This window comes from Gallus gallus, chromosome Z (assembly GCF_016699485.2).
Source record: "Gallus gallus isolate bGalGal1 chromosome Z, bGalGal1.mat.broiler.GRCg7b, whole genome shotgun sequence".
Lineage (NCBI taxonomy): Eukaryota > Metazoa > Chordata > Aves > Galliformes > Phasianidae > Gallus > Gallus gallus.
This window is the reverse complement of record NC_052572.1, coordinates 41,302,181-41,322,200: the sequence shown is the minus strand read 5'-3', so window position 1 is coordinate 41,322,200 and position 20,020 is coordinate 41,302,181. Positions and strand designations below refer to the sequence as shown.

Below are 20,020 nucleotides of genomic sequence, written 5' to 3'. Positions count from 1 at the left end.
CATGCTGCTTGTTGTTGTTGTTGTTTTAATTTTTCTTTAGTTACTGTGTTAAAATGAAAGTTTAATTCCCTGTAACTGAAAATAATTTTTCCCTAAGTCATGCACACACAAAAGTGATTGATTGTTTCCAGAGATAGCAGTGAACCAATCTAGAATATCATCTTTCTAAAGACAGTGGTAACTGGAGATGGTTGAAAGGAAGGTTAGTTTTGGAAATGGTTTGATTAGATTAAAAAAAGAAAGGGGTTGGTGTGGGGGCGGGGAGAGAATTCTACCTACTTTAAATCATCTTTTCGCAGGCACACTGGATTTACTGCAGATAGCATGCTGGAATGCAAAAGACTTTGCTGTAGAGAAGGGAAACACTTCCTGATATGTTGTATTGGCTAACAGCAAACAGCGATTTCAGAGGAAGTAAAAACAGTTGGGAAACTGACTTCCTCCATTTGACTGTTATTTTGGAGGACTTCTTAAAAATGAGTAGCCTAAAACTATTCTAAGATAACTGATGTTTGAATACAGCTGTGGCAGATGTTAGTTATCTTTCTTATCTTGGGCAGACACTTAGGTTTTTGCACGTAGTTTTGTGAAAGTACTACACACTGGGTAATAAAGAGTTACTGTTCTAGTACTTTTTTATTATCACAGTAGGAATACTTAAACGTTATGGAGGTTGGTGGGGCTGGAATAGATGCCACTGTGATGAGAGGACTTTCTTTGAAAAGGTGTTTTCTTGTTAAGGGAGTTCTTTTGCAAGTACTGACCCCTATAGTCTTCTACTTTTTACTGTGTGGGTAACTGCTTCCTCTGTATCTACTCAGGGCTTTCCTAATCAGTGAAGGGGAGGTCCACGAAACTCCTGTTATTTACAGTCATATGCTTGGGCAACAGTTGATGTGATGGCAAGTTTGTTCATGCTTACTTTCTGTGAGTAACATGGTGGTATGAGGGGCACTTTGAACTCAGTGCTTGAACGTGGACTGGAGAAAAGATTTCCAGTGTATAGATACTTGCAGTGTATACAGTCAAAAATGTCTGGTAGAATTCACTTCAGGATGCTTAAAGAAAAGCTGCCTAGATCTGTCCCAGAAGTTAATTGTTGATTTTAGAAACTCATGAGATTTAGGCTAAGTGCAGAAGGATGGAAATAGCAAATGTAGTTCTTGTGTCTGTGGAAGTGAGGGAGAAGAAACTGAGTAACTATAGACTGGTTCACTTCTAGTCCTTGCATGGGTTTCTGGAAAAGTTAACAAAACAGGTGACACTTTCAACAGGCAAATGTGCTTTGAGATGTTCTTGAGAATTTATCTCATGTTTCATGTAGGGAAGAGTTCCTGTGAGCAGGATAGAGGCATTAATTACTATTTATATATTATTTTAATGAAGCTTTAAACATGGCTGTGTATGATACTGCCATCAGGAAGATAAGGCTGCTGCTCCATTTAAGTATCCTAGAATAGAGCGCAGACTCTGAAGTGATCACAGTTATTCATTGTCACAAAGGAAACAACGTGCAGAGTTTTTCTGGATATGCTATTTTTTTTTCTATTTCTCATCATAACTGAATTACAATACTCTGAGGTTCAGCTAATGAACTAAAAGAGAGGAGTACTTCTTAAAATTGCAGACAACTTGTATCTCAAAAGATCTGCAAAATATTGGAGGACCGAATGACTTCAAGGTACTTTTGTGAAATGCAGAAAATGTTTCTAACTATTTGATGGATGCTCTGGATGGACGCAATCATGGCCAGCCAGGATGTGGCTCTGGGCAGCCTGGTCTAGTGGTTGGCGACCCTTGCACACGTAGCAGGGGGGGGTGAAACTAGGTGATCATTGTAGTCCTTTTCAACCTAGGCCATTCTATGGTTCTATGATGAAAATATGTGTAAGGTACTATATTTCAAGAGGAATATTACTGGGACAGATGAGGAACAGTAGCTATTCATATTTGTAGTGAGGAAGGACAGAAATATTAAGGTTAAACTGCAGTGATCAAAACTTTAAAGTTTGCAAAGCATTATAGTACAGTTGTATTTGTTATTCTGTCACTGTTTTGCGGGCTGTTAAGGACAGATTGATCGTATATCTGTCAGGAAGAGCAAACACGGTCTTGAGAATAGCATCAGTGACCTCACAAAGCTTATTCTGGTGTTCTGTTGCTATGACTTTATAACTAGAAATAGTGGAAGCTTTGTAAGCCTCAGTGACTAAGGAGTGGTCTTACAAGAAAGTTTTTAAGTCTCTTTTAAAAAGAATGTTTCTTCACACTGTGGGAAAACAAGTCTCTTACAAAAGACTGGCTGCAGTGTTAAGGTTGTTCTTGTGAGATTCTGGAATGTCAGCTGCTTAAGATGAAATTTAGTTTGACAGGACACAGTTTCTATTGTGCCACTCTGATTATTACTTTGTTTTACCTAGCTGTTGGATTAAGCACACTGAATCCCTTTATTTTGAAGAACTCTCTTCTAGATAGAGATACTGCTTGTTTGGCAAGACGTATTTATTTACATTTTCAGGTACCCGAAAGACTTCCTCGGTAGATTAGGCTTGCATTTTGTTCTCTGGTCAAATGAGTTATCACAGTGATGCTGTGTGCAGGAGGAGTCAGTCAGGCTGGCTACCATCAGTGGTGCCCTACAACCCTTCCAATTTACAGTACAGATGTTGAAAGCTGTTGCAGTATTATATACCACTAGGTATATTCGTGTAGAATTTAATAAAAGTCTAATTCCTGTTTTAAGGAGAAAATTCAGTTATAGCTTAGAAGAGGACTTTGATTCATATATGAGCATAGACTCTAGGACTACTATCATTTTCAAGAGCACTTAACTGGGTGTTCCGAAGATGTGAAATCTATTTGGCTATATTTCTGCTCAAGGACTTCTTGCAAAATGAATAGCTTAAAACAGTTTTCAAACTAAGTGTTAGCACTGGTTGCTCTTACTAGAAATTCTAGCCCCAGGAGAAGATTATACCTCTAAATTGTTGGAACTAAATTGTTATAGTAGCCTACAGTGAGGATTATCTACCCTTCCTAACCCCCTTAAAGCTTTTACTAAGTATAAAGATACTGCATTAGGTGTTAACTGTCTCTAAGTAGTATATTACTTCCATGTTCCTGTGCTGCTTTTTGGCTTGCCATAGGAGTAAAAAATCAGATCTGCTTTGAAGTGGTTCTTTCTTTAAATTTATTTTATATTTTGAACAACTTCTGTTTCTTCTTTTCTTTTACTTTGTCACTATCCACGGTTGTTTCCTATCTGGAAACTAGAGATATTTCATTGTTAGACTAATGATATAAGAAAGCGGCAGTTACTCCTGCACCCTCCATCCCCTATCCTCCAGCAGTAGCTTCTTTTTGAGTTAGCTGGGTGTGCTTTCTTGCTTCATTTTGGAGCTGGTGAAGTTAACATCCTTTGGAAGTCTGTCTGTATATCGGATTGACAGGGCTTGGGTTAATTTTGGAGTATTTTTGAGTTCAGTGAATAAACAGAGGAGTAAAAATAAACAGAACAAAGCTCAGGCATATAATTGTTGCTTTATTACTACTATTCAGCCTGATAAGGGGTGGTGAGAAAGAATTGGCAATGATTATGCTTTAATCATACACATTATGTGATGTGTGAGGAAGACATTTATTTTAGATCAGCAAATACTCTTCAATTGAAGTCTAGCAAATGACTGATTTAAGCTTTGTAATTAGTTTTGCTGCTCCTTACTACTGATGTTAAAAAATTATAAGTATCATCTATAATCTGAAGGGTTTTCTAAATTATGCTGCTTATTTAGATGTCATTGTGGGAAAGTAATAGTTCTGGAAACATTTTCCTCAGCAGCTACTACCAATTTGCTTTCACAGCAGCATGACCTTTGCTGTTAGTTGTCTTTTTTTTACCTTGATTTTAACACTTTTGTGCATACGTGAACTAATTTTTTTAACAGGTGGTAGCTGTGTGAAGCCTTTTCATAGATATGAAATACAAATGAAGAAGTAATAATTCTGTATTTATAAAGTTAATCTTGTATACTTTCACTGCAGATAGTCAGGACAGTTGTGTGTAACACGATTTATTTTTGACTGTTGCAGATTTTTAACAATACAAATGTGTGTAAAAGAAGTTACTTTTGTTTCTCCTTCTAAGTAATTTCCTCTATTTAATTGTATGACTATAATTCAAATGTTAAAAGTTTGTCTAAAAATTACTTTCTTACAGAGATGTGAATCTGAAAACTATTGTAAAAAAAAAATTGTTATAGCCTAAAACTGAAGAAGAGAGAAAATGTTTTCTAAACAGACTTTATTTTGGGCACTGTAAATATTTACATTTTTTTTTCTGTGTAATCTACCTGTCTTTATAAATATTTTCTTACATGAAGTACATTTTCAAGGCAAGTTGTGATGTCAGGCCAAAATACTCTTTGTGTTCAAAACAAATCCAAGCTCTGATCATGCATCTGGGGACTTATTGAAGTTGGATTTTATTTTTTTATTATTTTTTTAACATAAAATGGAAGTATTTTTCTTTAGCTAATGAACATTGGCTTACTCATGAATGATAATCTTTGCTTCAGAAAGACCAGCCTGTAAGAAAACTAGTCATAGAAACTACTGGGAGCAGCCAATTTTGCTTCCATCACTGCTGATAGACTCCACTCACCTCTTCAGTGCACTCACATCCACGAGTTAGTCTTCATAGATGTTCGGCAAACACTGATGAACGTCAATGGGTGCCATGTTTTCTACATGTATTACCCAACTTTGGTTCATAGGCACTTCTGTGTCAGACTGCCACTCTGTTGCCATTGGTTGCTCGGCAACAAAGTGTAACATAATATTGGTGGGCATGTTGGAAGGCTGTTGCCATACCACCAGCACCTACCTAGTAGGTCATGGAGCAGCGTAATGAATAGGAGGCTTTTGGGGCAACCCTTGTATGAATTATGCTTGTTTTCCAATCAAGATAAACTACAGAAGTGAAATAGCTGCTCTGTACTCTTCACATAGGACTTCTGGGACTTCTGTTTTTAGTGTTTGGGTTTTTCTGTTGTTGTGGGTATTTGGCTTTGTTTTTATTTATTTATTTTCTGATCTAGTATTTGATATCATGCTTACTGTTAATGTATGAATAATTACATCAATAACTATATTAATAAATGAAGGTAAAAAAAAATCTTACTTGTAGTGTTTCTACCAGTTCTCGGACTATGTCTTTGCTGTCACAACTGGAGAAGATCAATTTGGACTCTGTCTTGGGAGAAGCAGATAATGCCAGATATGTTACTGCAAAGATCCTTCACTTGGTCCAGAGTCAAGGTAAACAACTGAGTTTTTTCTTTCTAATAGTTTTCCTTTTGAGCCTTCCTCCTTCTGTTTCTTACTTGCTGAACTTTTAATTTTTGCTTCTACTTGCTAAGCTTTATTATCTGTCTGTTTCTGTAGTGGATTGTTGAAGGCAACTGTCTAAGACCATGCTTAATGTTATCCAGTATAGTATTGTTTACACTGAATGCATTTCGTATTGTCAGTACAGTGTATTTTTTGTAATTTATATTATACATAAATTATAATATACATATATATGCAGTTATTTAAGTAATAAGTTTAAGTGTAAAGACAGTTAATGTGATACTGTCATATCTGATGCATTGTAAACTGTTTAACTGCTCCAGGTAAATAAATATCAGAGATCATCTAGTTAAACTGTCTACGTATCACCAGCATACCCACTAATCATGTTCCTAAGTGCCACATCTACATTATTCCTTAACATTTCCAGGAATGGTGACTCCACCATGTCTCTGAGCAGTCTGTTTCAATACCTCACCACTCCTTCTGGGAAGAAATTTTTCATAATATCCAACCTGAATCTCTCCTGCTGTAACTTAAAGCCATTACCTTTCATCCTGCTACTGGTTACATGGGAGAAGAGACGGACCCCCACATCCTTTCAACCTCCTTTCATTGAAGGAGGTAATTGTAGAGGGCAACAAGGTTTTCTCTGAGCCTTCTTTTCTCCAGACTGAATAATCCCAGTTTCCTCAGCTGTTCCCCATAAGACTTGGGCTCCAGACCCTTCACAGCTTTGTTGCTCTTCTATGGACACGCTCCCAGCCCTCAATATCTTTCTTGTAGTGAGAGGATCAAAACTGATACTTGGAAGAATATCTTCATATGAAGAATAAGCTGTTTACTGTTAAAATGGTTCATTTCTGGTTCTAATGCTGTTGAGAAAGGACGTGTTACCACAGTAGACTGATATACTGAAGTTGCTTCAAAAGTAATGCTTCCTATTTATTTCTATGGAAATGACAACAGATATAAATATAAATCTAGCACAGTAATATTATTTGATAGAGGAAATTCTCAGGTACAAAATACTATTTCTCAGCGTTTTTACCAGTGATGAACAAGAGCCTACATGCCACACTCATGAAAATCTGCACCAGTAGAGATGTTCTGCTGTCACTACTGTTGGAACACACCACCCACTGTACTCATACCACTGTTTGGTCTCCGTAAAAAATACTCAGCAAGTGTTAGTCAGTGTTATTTTTTCCACATGGAGGAATTCAGTGACACACCTTTGCTTCATGTGCACTTCCATGTCAGACACCATTTTGTCAGACTGCCCCTCTGCTTCTATCTGTCACACAGCAATAAAATGTAACAGAATATTGGTGGGAAGGTTCAGCCTCCACTCCCATACCATCAACATCCACTTCTGATGTGGGCCTGCATAATGAATAGGAGGCATTACTTCCAGAGCACCCATCATAAGTGATTCTATGCATTGAACTCATATTGAGTTACAGCTGCTTTTGCTCTGCTTCTTACTGTGTCTTTCAAATATTGCTTATTGCTAGCTCTTTTCAGGCTATCTTCACTTTTCAGACTGTCTTAAAATTAATGTTCTATCTGAAGACAAAAATGTCTAACATAATACTAACAACCAAAGTAGCTAATATATTAAAAGAAAAACTGCCTCTTTCTCACTGACAGAAAAAACCAAGAAGGAAATGACTTCTAAGGGTTCCAGTGCAATAGAAGTTATCCTGTCAACTCTAGAGGTAAAACCTTTTGACCTCTGTGCTTACTTGGACATTGCAAGTACATTGGACATTGCAATACTTGGACATTCATATTGTAATTGGGTTTGGTATTATTAAATATGTAGTTATCCTTCTTTATCTCTAAAACTTGATTTTTTCAAAGAATCGTAATGATTAGGTAGGGTCTTGAAACATAGTACTTAATACTTGATTAGTTTGCTCCCCCTCCCTTTTTTTTTTTCCCAAATAATTCCATTTATATGTCATACTAAGAAACAGATTTCAGTGGGTTTTATGGTTAACTCAGGCTGTGTAGTGGAATGGTTATTTGAGCAGTAACATCTGAAGTTCTGTTTGATTTTTGTGGTGGAAATTTTCTTTGAGCTTTAAAAATCTAGGACAACACTAGATTTCTAAATCAAGCAAAGAAATATGTCTAATTTCTATTGCAGAATACAAGAGATCCTCAAACTATTCTAAATATATTGAGTATCCTCATTGAATTAGTCTCAGTTGGTAAGTGTTTATTAACAAACAGTGATTATACTCTTATATTCTTTTGCAGAATTGTTTATTTATTTATTTTTCCCTGAAGTTTGCTAAGGGCTATATGCATTCTGTGCTTTGGGACAATGAAAAGAACATAAAGAATGAAGTGAATTTTCAAATACTCCTTCATACTTAAATAATTTCTGTTGCTATAAGTCTAAAGACAAGCATACTTTTACTGCTTTATGTGCAGTCACATTTGAAGAAAATATTGCTACAAGCATTGCTATTTTAAGTCTTTCTTTCTGACAATTACAGTTTAGATATTTAACTGTTATTCAGCTACGACAGTCTCAAATGAGTTTTGATTACTAGGTGGTGGTCGGAGAGCAAGTGTCTTGGTCACCAAAGGAGGGACGCAGATCTTGTTGCAGCTGCTTTTGAATGCAAGTAAAGAATCTCCACCAAATGAAGAATTAATGGTGCTTCTTCATACCCTTCTTGCAAAAATTGGTCCAAAAGGTAATAATGAACATATTTAAGTAGCGTTGCGATTTTGTAGTGGAAACCTAATAAAATTTTTCCCTTTTTTATTGTCAAAGCATCCATGTGCTCAGAAGTGATAGAGGAGAAAAAAAGGAGGACTAGATTAGAGGGGAGAAAAAATTTGTAAAAATAGACAAGCAGAGTTAAGTTGTCACTTGAAAGAATTCACAGATCATTTAACTTCCATATTGTGATGATAATTTCAAAACTGATTTGATTGATCTTATATTTTTTTATGTCAGACAAAAAGATTGGCATGAAAGCGAGAATTAATGGTGCCCTGAACATATCACTGAATTTAGTGAAGCAGAATTTGCAGAACCATAGGCTGATACTACCATGTCTTCAAGTATTAAGAGTTTATTCAACTAACTGTAAGTATTGCAGAATGCTCTTTTCTTTTCTACATGATTCCTTTTTTTTTTACACAGGCATGTTTAATGTTAAATGGTTAGTCACAATGGTTACACAATAATTTGATTTTTATATTGTCAGATTGCATAAAAGTCTAGTAAAATCTGTGAAGCATGTATTTTCTTGCATATCTTTGTTTTTTTTGTTCAGTGTACAGTGAGTTGTTTAACTCATGTAGTGAGTTATATACAACTTGAGGGCATCTCATCTGCATAAACGCTGGCATTTTATGATTTGAACCAGGAACGCTGACATTGTACGTGCAAAAACACTTCTATACATGCTCATGAGTTTTTGCTTTTTATTGTATTTTTATTTTAATTTATGGCTGCTAAGTTAAATTTGGAATTATTTACATCTTCTATTTAAGCCTTCCCTTATTTTCTGTGTATGTGTCCTACCATTGGACTAATACTATTCCATAAAAGCCCATTGTTTGCGTGGATAGTAGGAAGTGGTGAAAATGGTGTGGTTCTTATCCTACTTCTCTTCAAGTCTGTTGAAGATTTTTCTGTTGAACTTGAAATGGCCATTTAGCCTTTTAAATACATGTCTGAAGGTGAAAACATAATCACATTCCTCTGAGGGTGTTGACTTGATGCCCTCTGAGATTAGAGGACATTTTTTGAGGACATTCACATAAGCGTGTAGAAGTTTTGCAAGACCCAGTACTTTGCATGGACGCTTTGTTTCCTTTGAGCTGCAAGGTAATGAGGTGAAATACCTTTAAATGGGAGAAGTTAATAGAGCTAATAATAGAGCTTAGCTAAAAACTTACTTTAGCCTGAATGTGGGAGTCTGTTTCAGATTCTGCTTAGATCACTTCTATCTTTCTGTATTTCCCACTCTTTACGAGCAGAAAAAATGTTAGTTTATTTGTTTGGTAGGTAGCATTACTTAAAGTTTCTTTCTGTTTGCTGCTATAATAGAGTGCTAATTTTAATTAAGAGTATTGTGGTAGTGCTGCTAATGATGATGACTTTGCAACTTGCTTTAAGTATTGAATTTCACTGATGCGGCATTTATTGCGTTGAAGTTCACTCTCTGCTTAGTTGCTGTCTTCCTACTTCGCTAGGACTGTGTCTTGCTGAGCTTAGTTGGCAGTTGAATTCCTGTGCTTGTATAGGCTATGCAGTGTGCATTCCTTGAACAACAATCTTAGCACTATTTCTCTTAATTAGTGCCTTTCTCACTCTATTATTATTTTGAATTTTCTGAAAGTCTGTGTGTATAACATTTGCTTCAGAGAAGATTAAATGGGGCAATGCTAATTGGCATTTTTGTATTTTACAGCAAATGTTTGACTTTCAAATACTGGTGGGTAAACCTGTGTAACTTGGTGCCAAATGATGATATCAAATCATAGATGGTGGTAGTCACAGAATTTTAGATACCATGCTGTCTCAATAAGATGTGGAAATATTTTTTCCATAGGGAAAAAGTCATTTCTGTGATTTATCTTGGTAATAAAGGAATCATAAGCATGCACTAGGAGTAGTGTTTGATTTTTATCTGTAAAGTAGTAATATTTTGTTTATTTTGTTTTTTGATTTTTGAAAGTTTTATAAGGATTGGGTTTATACAGTGATTATGTGAATAGTAGTGTCAAGCTGTCATGAGCATTCTGTATTTCAGAATGTTATTGCCAGGATTTTAGTTTGAATGCATGGATTTTCTCTTGTCTTTCTTGTTATATTGTATTAAAAAGACTTTATCTTCTTTTTCTTCTTCTTTTTTTTTTTAACTCTTCCAGCTGTAAATGCAGTGTCCTTAGGAAAGAATGGAGTGGTTGAACTAATGTTTAAGATCATTGGACCTTTTAGTAAAAAGAACACTAGCCTTATGAAGTAAGTAATGTCTCTTTATATAGTATTTGAAGCAAACTTAGCATATGTTTCAAATTCTTTAATGAACAGGAATATTAGAGATGTCAGCTGTAACTTCCATTTGTATGTTAAAAAGATTTAGGAAGGAGAACTACAAATCTGACTGTTTTACCCAGCAGAGTAACACAGAATATTTTAATACCTGGTTACAATCCAAGTAAAAGAGTACAAATGTTGTTTTTTACCTCCAGTATTCCTGCAAGCAAGCTGTACATGTGCTACCCTCTATCCCAGTATAAGGACAAATTGATCAGGACAGTCCCATCAATTTTTGTCTGTTGAATTGGCTCCCAAATCTTTGTAATTGTAGAGTGGCATTAGTATAAGAGAATTTTGTGTCCTACATCAAAGCAATTAAGAAGCACCAATATCTGCCAGGCTAATTATAGTGTAAAAACAAAATTCTTTGTATACTTTAAAATGGTGGCATAACGTATTCTATTCTAAACTTTTCTTGTTTGTGTATGGGTTTTTTTTTTTTTTTTTGTGCAAGGGAATGTGGATATGGAGAGGTTAGGGTAAAAACAAGTAAGTGTATCTTACTGAAAATAGCCTTTTCATTATGTACTAGGAAGGTTTCTAAATGCATACATGTGGGAAAACAAATTTTTTTGTCTGCTCAACAAAAAATGATTTATTGTTGTTCATATTCTAACTGTGTTATGTTATCTAAAACAGATAATACCTGTGGTCAGTGGAGCTTGTTTTAAAAAACAAGCACTGCCCCTTTAAGCCCCAGCTAAAATTAAACACATGAACTTACTATTCCATGATGTGAGTAATCTTGATATCCTTGTTTATGGCCTGAGATCAGATGTGTGAAGTCTATCCTTACAAAGAGAGTAAAAATAAGTATGTAAGTTTTCTAGTTGTACATCTTGAGTTAGTTGACACAAGATGTTTATGTGCAAAAAAACTTGTGTGATCTTGTGTTGTAGTACAGATTGATGAGCACTACTCCTCTGTATTCATAAACTACCCATTGTGTCTGATGTTTTTTTAAAACAGTGTCTTTTATTTTACAGAAGTTCTTGCTCTGCTGCTAAGATTAAAAAAAAAAAAACAACAAACGAACAACCATTTATATTAAAAATGTCCTTTGAATATAGCTCATAAACATTGCATTGCCACATACTACTGTTTCTTGCAGAATGAGGGTTTATATAATGTTGATGTTTTAAAATTTCACCATCAGATTTCAGATATAAAAAAAGATGCATGATATTTTAATAAAAACAAAATTTTAAAGCCAAGTCTGTGATATAATGCAACAAGGAAAACACTTAGGGAGATGCTAAAGAAATCTGTTAGCTGTACTTTTTTTTTTTTAATAGCTTTGCAATGTTGATTAGATGAAGTTCACTAGCTGTTTGTTGTTTGACTGTTCTTGTTATGTTGACAGGGTTGCTTTAGACACACTTGCTGCATTGCTAAAATCAAGTAAGTCTTTGACTACAAGAAACTATTCGTCTAGTTGAGATGTGTGTATGTATAAACATATAGATGTGTGTGTATATAGAAAAAAGAGTAGAATTAGTACCAAGTCTGTGGCCAAAACAAAATAATGGATACGATGTTTAAAAATAGAGTTCTATCTGCAGTCTCTAGTACTTCAGTTTTTCTGCGATATGTGCAACCTTTCAGCTGCAGAACTGAAGAAACAGTAACTAATATATACACAACTTCTGCAGAATTGGTCTGGATACAAAGTGGAGAAATAATCTTTTGTATTCATTAACCTCAGCTCTTCGTACAAGATATCTGTAGCTTATCTCATATGCATCTTCTTCATACAAATATCTGAAAATATCTATTGAATGTCAGGGGAAAATAGAGGGTTTCTTTGGGTACCCTTCTGACAAACAGGATGTTAAAGACAAACCTGTTGGTGATGACCATGAAGTGCTACCAGGGGTAACAAAACAATGACCTGTTCTCAGACACTGTCTGTGTTGGCTGATGGCAGTGGTAACTGACAAATGCCATCGCTGTTGATTTTGCACCAAGATTATAACTGACAAGGGATTAAACATTCTCGCTGAACAGTTGCATAAAAGATATGGCATTCCTAGTCATTCTAGTAGAGTTTGGTAAGAGCTGAAGCACGTTTATATTTTCAGAAAACTATTTCAGACATACAAGAGGAAAAGTCTGTGCTGCTTATTATGCAGTGCTGAGTTCTCTTGGGTTTGGTCAGAGTGACGCTTTGGTGTTATGGATTTGTGTATTTACTAATAAGGGGGTACCCTGGGAAATTCAGGGAAGGAAATAGTTATGAATTATTATTGGTATTCTGTCCTGTGAGCTTGCTGTCAAATTACAGTATGGAGGAAAGAAATCAAATGTCGAGAAGGTGTGTATTTGAAACAAGAAGTCTTGTGCATTTATTTGAGTCTTATTTAGTCATGGGGGATCTTGACAGTGTAACTTTCTACCTTTCATGTAAGTAAATCTCTTCATAAAAACATTAATTTCTGGTGTGTAGAATGCAGCTGGCAAACTGATTACCCAATTCATGAGTAGTATTTGGGATTCAAGTGTTTTTGTGAATGATTATTGCTGCAGTTCTTTATGGATTACAAACAGCAGGAAAGTTTGTTTAACCTCCTGTGCTTACGCTGTTTGGATAGTGATAAACATTTTTTAAAAGTTTGCTATCTGACATTGCCTTACAATTACCTTTAAGTGTAATCCACATTGTTCTTTTGATAAGCTGCAGAAATTACATGCAGTATTATTCTGAAGAACTAAGTATGCAGTACTGGAGTTGACCATTTAGTCACTTTTCATTGGAGTAGCATTTCCTATGCTTGCTCTTTAAAATGGTAATTATATTGTATGTTCTAGTTAAAGTTTTTTTTTTTCTAGTACTGTTTTCCAACCTCATGTTCCAATTGGAATTTTAATTAAAAGAAAAAAAAACCTAGCTGTCTGAAAATCATCAACTTTATTTCCATCTTGGAGCAAGAATAACTAGATACTAGATTCCAGATACTAGATTCATTTTAACAAGGTAGAAGCACATATGGAAATTCTCCTAATCACTTCTATATTATTAATATTTTGCCTATTAGATATTCTGTTGTACACTTTGATATGTACACTTGCTGACTGTAAAGAGTAGTTAAATGAGAAGTTCTTCCTCAGCTGATGTATGTGTGGCTTTTAATGAATTAGTTAAAAGTTTGGCAGTACTGACAATCAGAGAGGACATAGAGCTTCTAAGAAATGTCTTGAAAATATGGAAACACACTTGCTAGCATTTTGATTATTAGTTTGTTATAATGCACTGCCAAGTGTGGCTGAAGTAATACCTTCAATGAAGTAGTTCAGTACCTTGTGTAAAAAATCATTTAAAAATAGATAGGAAAGTATTGCTCAAGATGTAACAATTTTGGAGTAATTGCTGAATTTTTAATTTACTTTACTTTTTTTTTTTTAATAAAGAAACAAATGCCAGGAGAGCAGTGGATAGAGGATACGTACACATGCTTTTAACAATTTATGTTGATTGGCACCGTCATGATAGTCGACACAGATATATGCTGATACGTAAAGGAGTTTTACAGTGCATTAAAAGTGTAACGAACATCAAATTGGGAAGAAAAGCATTCATTGATGCAAATGGGATGAAAATTCTTTACAACACTTCACAAGTAAGTTTATCTTTTCTGTTGTTGCTGTTCTTGTTCTTTTTGTCTCTTGAGAGCTAGAAACACTCTGACTTTGAATTTATCATAGTTTTTTCTGATATTCATGTTCACTCCTGATTGTGAAGGCAATGGTAGTTTTCTTTATTTACCTACAGCAGAAGTAAAGGGTACAGGATGAAATTTATATTTACTGTTACTCAGATATGATTATTTCTGGGAGGGTGTCTTGATTTTATTTAAAAGGGATTCTTCATTTTTAAGTCTGGGTTTTAAGAAGGTGAATTTGAGTTGACAGAAGTTCTCCTTCAAAGGAAACATGTAGATATTTTCAAGTTAATTTCTAGTAAAACATTTTAGCTGTTCGGAGTGAATTTAGAAACTAATGCAGTTTGACTACTGGTCTGGGAGATGTTCGTTTCTTGTCTTCATTATTTTTCTTTTAATAGGAGTGCCTTGCAGTAAGAACTCTTGATCCACTTGTCAACACATCCAGTCTAATAATGAGAAAATGTTTTCCTAAAAATCGTCTTCCTTTACCAACTATTAAAAGTGCTTTTCACTTCCAACTCCCAGTTATTCCTGCCAGTGGCCCTGTGGCTCAAATGTACAATTTGCCTCCTGATGGTATGGTAATTTTGTAATGTTTTTCCTTTGAAAATGCCTAACACTACTGTTTGCAAGTGTAATTAGTTGAAGTTATTTGTGATTTTTCTTTACTAAAACCTAGGCTCTGGTGAGATTCTTCTCTGCTAACAAAGGTTCTCTGGCTGTTAGTGTGGAGCAACAATTTCTAATGTTATCTTTTAACTGATGACAATTTTGTCTATGCATATGTGGTTATGTTTCTGGAGATACATAAAAGTAGAAAATAAAATGTGATCAAAACCTAAAATGTTCATCAAGCTCTGAAGTGTCAAACATAAACTGTATGTATTCATCTCTGGACTTATATAGTCTCTCTTTTTAACTTATCATATATATTCTTCTATGTGAAATGTAACATAGTGTGCATCCTGTTTTCCAGAAATGTCTATGCCTTAATTTATTATTTATTCTGATAAACTGGATGTACAGAATTTAGATTAACATGTATTCGATTTTAAATCAAAGTATTGATTTTAAATTATTGTGGTTCTCCCTTTTATGTGATGAGAAAAGTAGAGCTGCTTTCTTGGACTGCTGCAGTCTTCTAGGCATCACTCATCTGCAAAATGTTTGCGTGGTGCCTTGAAGAAGATACATTCACCCTATTGTGAATACCTCTTGTTATTTGTGGATAGTTAATGTTTAGTGCATTTTCAGATACAGGGAAATGGTTTGGTATCTGAGTAAACAAATAATGAAGTTGCTGTGGGGACATTACTCCAAAATAAGGAGGTGAAGTTTGTTTTAGAAAATACTGTGAATAAGAAAACACTAAAAAAACAGTGTGTGATAACAATGTGAAAAAAGACTGATACCTATTCAGGGTTAGTATAGGAATGACTCAGACTGTAAGTGTTTAGAGTTTTGCTTTCAGAGTAGGAAGAGATCTAGAACTGTTGTAGAATCCACAGAAGCTATATCTCTTTTTTTTTAGTACAGTGTTTTGGTACATGTAATATTTTCACTTGAAGATCTCTTTTCTGTTGCAGTAGACTTGGTATTTTACTTTATGGGCTTGAAATCTGTAAACAAAGAATTGGAAAACTTGTGGAAGTAGGATTCATAGTGTTATTATTTCTTTTCTTTTTTCTTTTTCTTTTCCTTTTTTTTTTTTTTCCCCTTAGAAAACTTCTGTGTTAAAGAATGCTTTACATTCTTCACATTTACATACATTATGTGTATTACAGAGTATTGGAGTATGGCTCTGAGTTTATTAAAAATATAATTTTGTATAGTCAGCATTGTAAAAGCAATACATTAACTTATTAAATCAATATAATTTCTAAACCTCTGAGTTTTTTACTGACAATCAGCAAATTTCCTATATGAAAAGCACTCATTAATAAAAAGAAAAAAACTTAAAAAAGCACCAACCCACAAAATGTCTAGAAAAAGATGAAATTTACCTCTCGCAAGCAACACGTCTGTGAGTATAACTAGGTAATGCTATAGAGTTAGCCTGATGCTCTTTTGTCCTGTATAAACAATTACATTGTTTCCCTTGTTTTCTTTAGTTTATGAGGGATGAAGTCCTAGGACCTTCAGTGTCTAGATCCTTTAGTCTCCAACTAAGTTAGAAATTGATCATTAGTGTATAAATAATTTCACATGTCTAGAAAGTAATGTCTTGCTGTATTTTTAGGGAGTATGGTTTAGTTCCCAGCCTTTGTTAAGCAGGTGCAGTGACCACTCTAAGTATTTTCCTTGCTGGTTTCCAGTGATAAGCTTTTGACTTTTTTTAGTTAGTATTAGACTCCTTCTGGGCTTGTCAAAAATTGTGTACAGGGCACTTTGTACCACACTTCACTGGTTAATACCAACCGACATGACTGAAAGGTGCTAAGAACCTCAGATGTTTTTGGACATGCTCATAAGTACTGGGAAAAGGCTTCAGAGTCATCTTCTTTTGTGCTGAGCTTGAGTCATGCTGTGTACATCTGCACTGTAAAATATTTCTAGAGGTCGCGTACAGTTTTATGTTTTTTTGGGGAGGACTCTATTTGGTTTTGTTTTGCTTTAAGCCAGAGATCTTTGTTCTGACTTAAACTGGATGGAAATGTCTTAAATTGAATCTGCAGAATTATCATACAAACATTTTGGTGGTAGTGTGGTTTTTTTTTTCATTTTGTTTTTTTAATCTGGTCATAATGATTAATATTTGCAAGGCTTTATGGGACTTGATAACTTTTTTTTTAACCAACTGATAACTGGAAAGAAAAAAAGACTTTTTTATTTTCAAGCACAGCTATTGGTTTAAATGTGTAATCTGCCTTACAAAACCTTTTCATATTGTAGTGGATGATGTAGTAGATGAAAGTGATGACAATGATGATGCTGAAACAGAATCAGAAATTGAAACTGAAGATGACAAGGACCAAAATTTTAAGGTTGGTATGAGACGAAACTAAAGAGCATAAAGCAGGCATTACATTTTATTATTATTATTATTAAATATTTTTGAATTGTATATACAGCCATAGATTTGCATATGATAATAGTGCTGAGAAGGTTTTCAAGACAATTTCTAAAATTAAAATATATGCTGAAACTTAAAGCTTCCTTGGAAATGCTAACCTTTGTTGCTCAATTTGCCTCAAGATTTTTTAAAAACGTATTTCCTCCATTTCTACACAAGAGCAAAACACTGCAAAAAGTGTGTGTGAATCCTGCAGCAGCATTTGCAGGTGCATGACACTGCAAGTCTTTTTGCAGTATTCTGTTCACTACTTGTATATCTCTTAGTCCTCACTTTACAGTTACCTACACAATGCAATTTGTAAAAGATGCTCTAAGTTTTTCCCTTATTCTGGGATGAGATTGACTAAGTCAGTGCTTCAGTAAGGTAACCTTGAAGTTGAGCCAGCTGTAGAGATAGAGATTTAATCTCACACTGCCTTATGCTTTTGGAAGGGCTTTTTTGTCTCCCCCTCTTCTAATCAGGACATGAAAGGATGCTTATTCAGAACTGTCTTATCCTACATTTTTATGTTATGTATATTCAGGAGTTAGTTGAATTATCTGTCTATGGGCTGCAGTGACAACTTCTATTCAAGGCTCTCATGAGACATTGCAAGGAGTATTTTCCTCCACTTATACATTTGTCACTGCAAGTCAGATGAAATCTCCACATTTTTCAGGTTTTGTCAGATTATGTGTAGATCTCGTGCAAAGTGTAGTCTGATGTCTGTGCATAATACATTTGGATAAAAGCAAGAAAATAGTTTTGTTTGTGATGTTTCTGTTGAAATAGAGATTTAGACATGCCACTAAAATGAAGTTGCTTTTAAAGCCTCATGATGAGATGCACAGTTCAACTAGTTTTAAAATAGTGATACTGCACTCTTAAAGCATCGCCACAAAAGAAGAAAAAACTGAATGACACTATTTTAGATGTTCATTAATCCTGGAAGCAAGATTAATTTTTTCTCCTTATTTTTCAGAACGATGATATTGAAACTGATATTAATAAGCTGAAACCTAGACAGGAACTGGGACGACCATTAGAAGAACTGAAAATGTATGAGCAATTTTTCCCAGAACTTACTGAAAACTTTCAGGTAAAGTACATGATTCTCAGTGCAGTCTTTACTGTGAGAATCTTGAATCTAAAATGCATTCTGATGGTTATTTTTTTAGTGGATAGCTACTCCAGTTGAAAAAGGGAAAGATTGTAGTTCTAGAGCTACGCATGGGGGACTGTATAGTGAGTTATTTAGCTTAATGTTTTGTATTACTTCATTCTGACTGAGAAAGGAATAGTGGGCAGATATAAAACTATTTATCCAATGTCTGATTATTGCATGCAGCAGATACTAAAATAGGAAGGACGTGAGATATTTTTGATGAAAATAAGTTATGTCATGTATGTCCTTAATGTACTGTGCACCTATTGACAATTAGCTAGTTGTAATATCTGGTGAATGGTATTGACTTGCTAATTTGTTTTTGACAAATTACTTGTTTATTGTTTTAACGTTTTTTTAATTTCCTTTGTATTTTAAGGAATGCGATTTAGTTTCCAAGGAACCAAAGCCTTTTGTATCTAATGCAAATCTGGGTGGACCTATTGTGGTTCCGACAGCAGGAGAGGAGTTCTCAGCTGAAACAAATCCATCAGTGATAGGAATTTCTTTGAAGGAGGGCAATCCATTATTGACCGAGGAATACAATAGAAGGCCAGCCTTTCTGGGACTTCCGAAGAAAGATAGTATCAAAGCCAGTAGCTTACTTCAGCAAAATGTTCAAAGGAATCTGCTTCCATCATGCCAGTGTCTAAGCCAAGAAATTGTGACAGGCTTAGACAGAATCAGTCTGCAAAACACTTCAGAAAATGATCAGTATTATGCTACAGGGTGTGTTATAAAAAAAGATAACAAAACTAGCCTTACCCCACTTGCTTGTAGTAAAACCTGTGAGCATGTGTCACCCTGTGGAAGTAGCCTTTTTGAAGGATCGTCTGTCCATCTGGGGAAATTCTGCTGCACTGGAGTGGAATCAGAGGAGGAGGATTCCAAATCTAGTTCATCAGGGGAACAAGTGGTGCTTGAGGTTTCTGATGTATCTCCTGTTCATGACTGCGATCTTTATATTGAAATGGTGAAAACAACAAAATCTATTCCTGAATATTCAGAAGTGGCCTATCCAGATTATTTTGGCCATATTCCACCCCCGTTTAAGGAGCCTATCTTGGAAAGGCCTTATGGAGTGCAAAGGTGAGTTACTGTACTTCTTTTGTTATTGTCTTCCTTGATAAAACAATCTTTAGGCTGAAATTAACAGGCACGTATACAATTTTCACTTTTGTGTCTAAAACTACTTTCAGTGGAAAAAAAGAAAGCTATGTAGTCATTAATCTGTGCAAAGTCCTAAATAAGAACAACATCAGAATCTTTAATTCGTAATTCTAATTCAGTAGTTACAATTCCTAAATACTGTTTACTATGTAATCTTCCTTTCCATGCTCCTTCTACCCTCTCTTCCAGATCTTGTAGCTTGTATTTAAAAACAATTACAAAAAAAGACAACCCCAAACTCAAAAAACTCCACGTTTTAAAACTTCAGAATCAGAAGATGAATGCTAGAGATGTCATGCTTTCTAGCTTGTGTTTAACTACAGAATATCATGCTTAGCAAGGAATTGCGGTGTATTTTAAAAATAAACCAAGAACTCTGTCAGCTTGTAGACATGAAGGTGTATCGACAGTATTACCTCTTGATGCTTTTTCTTGAAGGCTTTTCTGTGTTGTCTGTAAGTTAAGTATGAAGTCTAATGAAGGGTAATGAATATGAATGCAATTTCCTCTGTTTGTCATCCTCCTGTAGGAGCTGGAGGAAG

At 34.9% G+C, this 20,020-nt stretch overlaps 1 protein-coding gene across 49 annotated transcripts in view; it reads left to right on the top strand.

Annotated features, from left to right (window-relative positions):
- The window catches only part of AGTPBP1 (ATP/GTP binding protein 1), a 70,937-nt gene that overhangs the window by 20,466 nt on the left and 30,451 nt on the right, over window positions 1-20,020 (top strand). For 36 of the 49 annotated variants that reach the window (XR_005842641.2, XM_046905450.1, XM_046905459.1 and 33 more), the window contains 12 exons: window positions 5,186-5,316; window positions 7,003-7,070; window positions 7,505-7,568; window positions 7,917-8,063; window positions 8,330-8,461; window positions 10,255-10,348; window positions 11,790-11,827; window positions 13,835-14,043; window positions 14,487-14,664; window positions 16,981-17,072; window positions 18,126-18,242; window positions 18,688-19,397. Coding sequence is in view for 48 of the 49 variants with exons in the window: in XM_046905450.1 (XP_046761406.1) it covers window positions 5,186-5,316; window positions 7,003-7,070; window positions 7,505-7,568; window positions 7,917-8,063; window positions 8,330-8,461; window positions 10,255-10,348; window positions 11,790-11,827; window positions 13,835-14,043; window positions 14,487-14,664; window positions 16,981-17,072; window positions 18,126-18,242; window positions 18,688-19,397 (1,980 nt within the window). In the remaining variant the exon portion in view is untranslated. Of the gene's footprint in view, window positions 1-4,887; window positions 4,935-5,185; window positions 5,317-7,002; window positions 7,071-7,504; window positions 7,569-7,916; window positions 8,064-8,329; window positions 8,462-9,574; window positions 9,819-10,254; window positions 10,349-11,789; window positions 11,828-13,834; window positions 14,044-14,486; window positions 14,665-16,980; window positions 17,073-18,125; window positions 18,243-18,687; window positions 19,398-20,020 lie in introns of those variants that run through there. The other 13 variants (NM_001398327.1, XM_046905462.1, XM_015280308.4 and 10 more) reach the window with 4 other exon arrangements.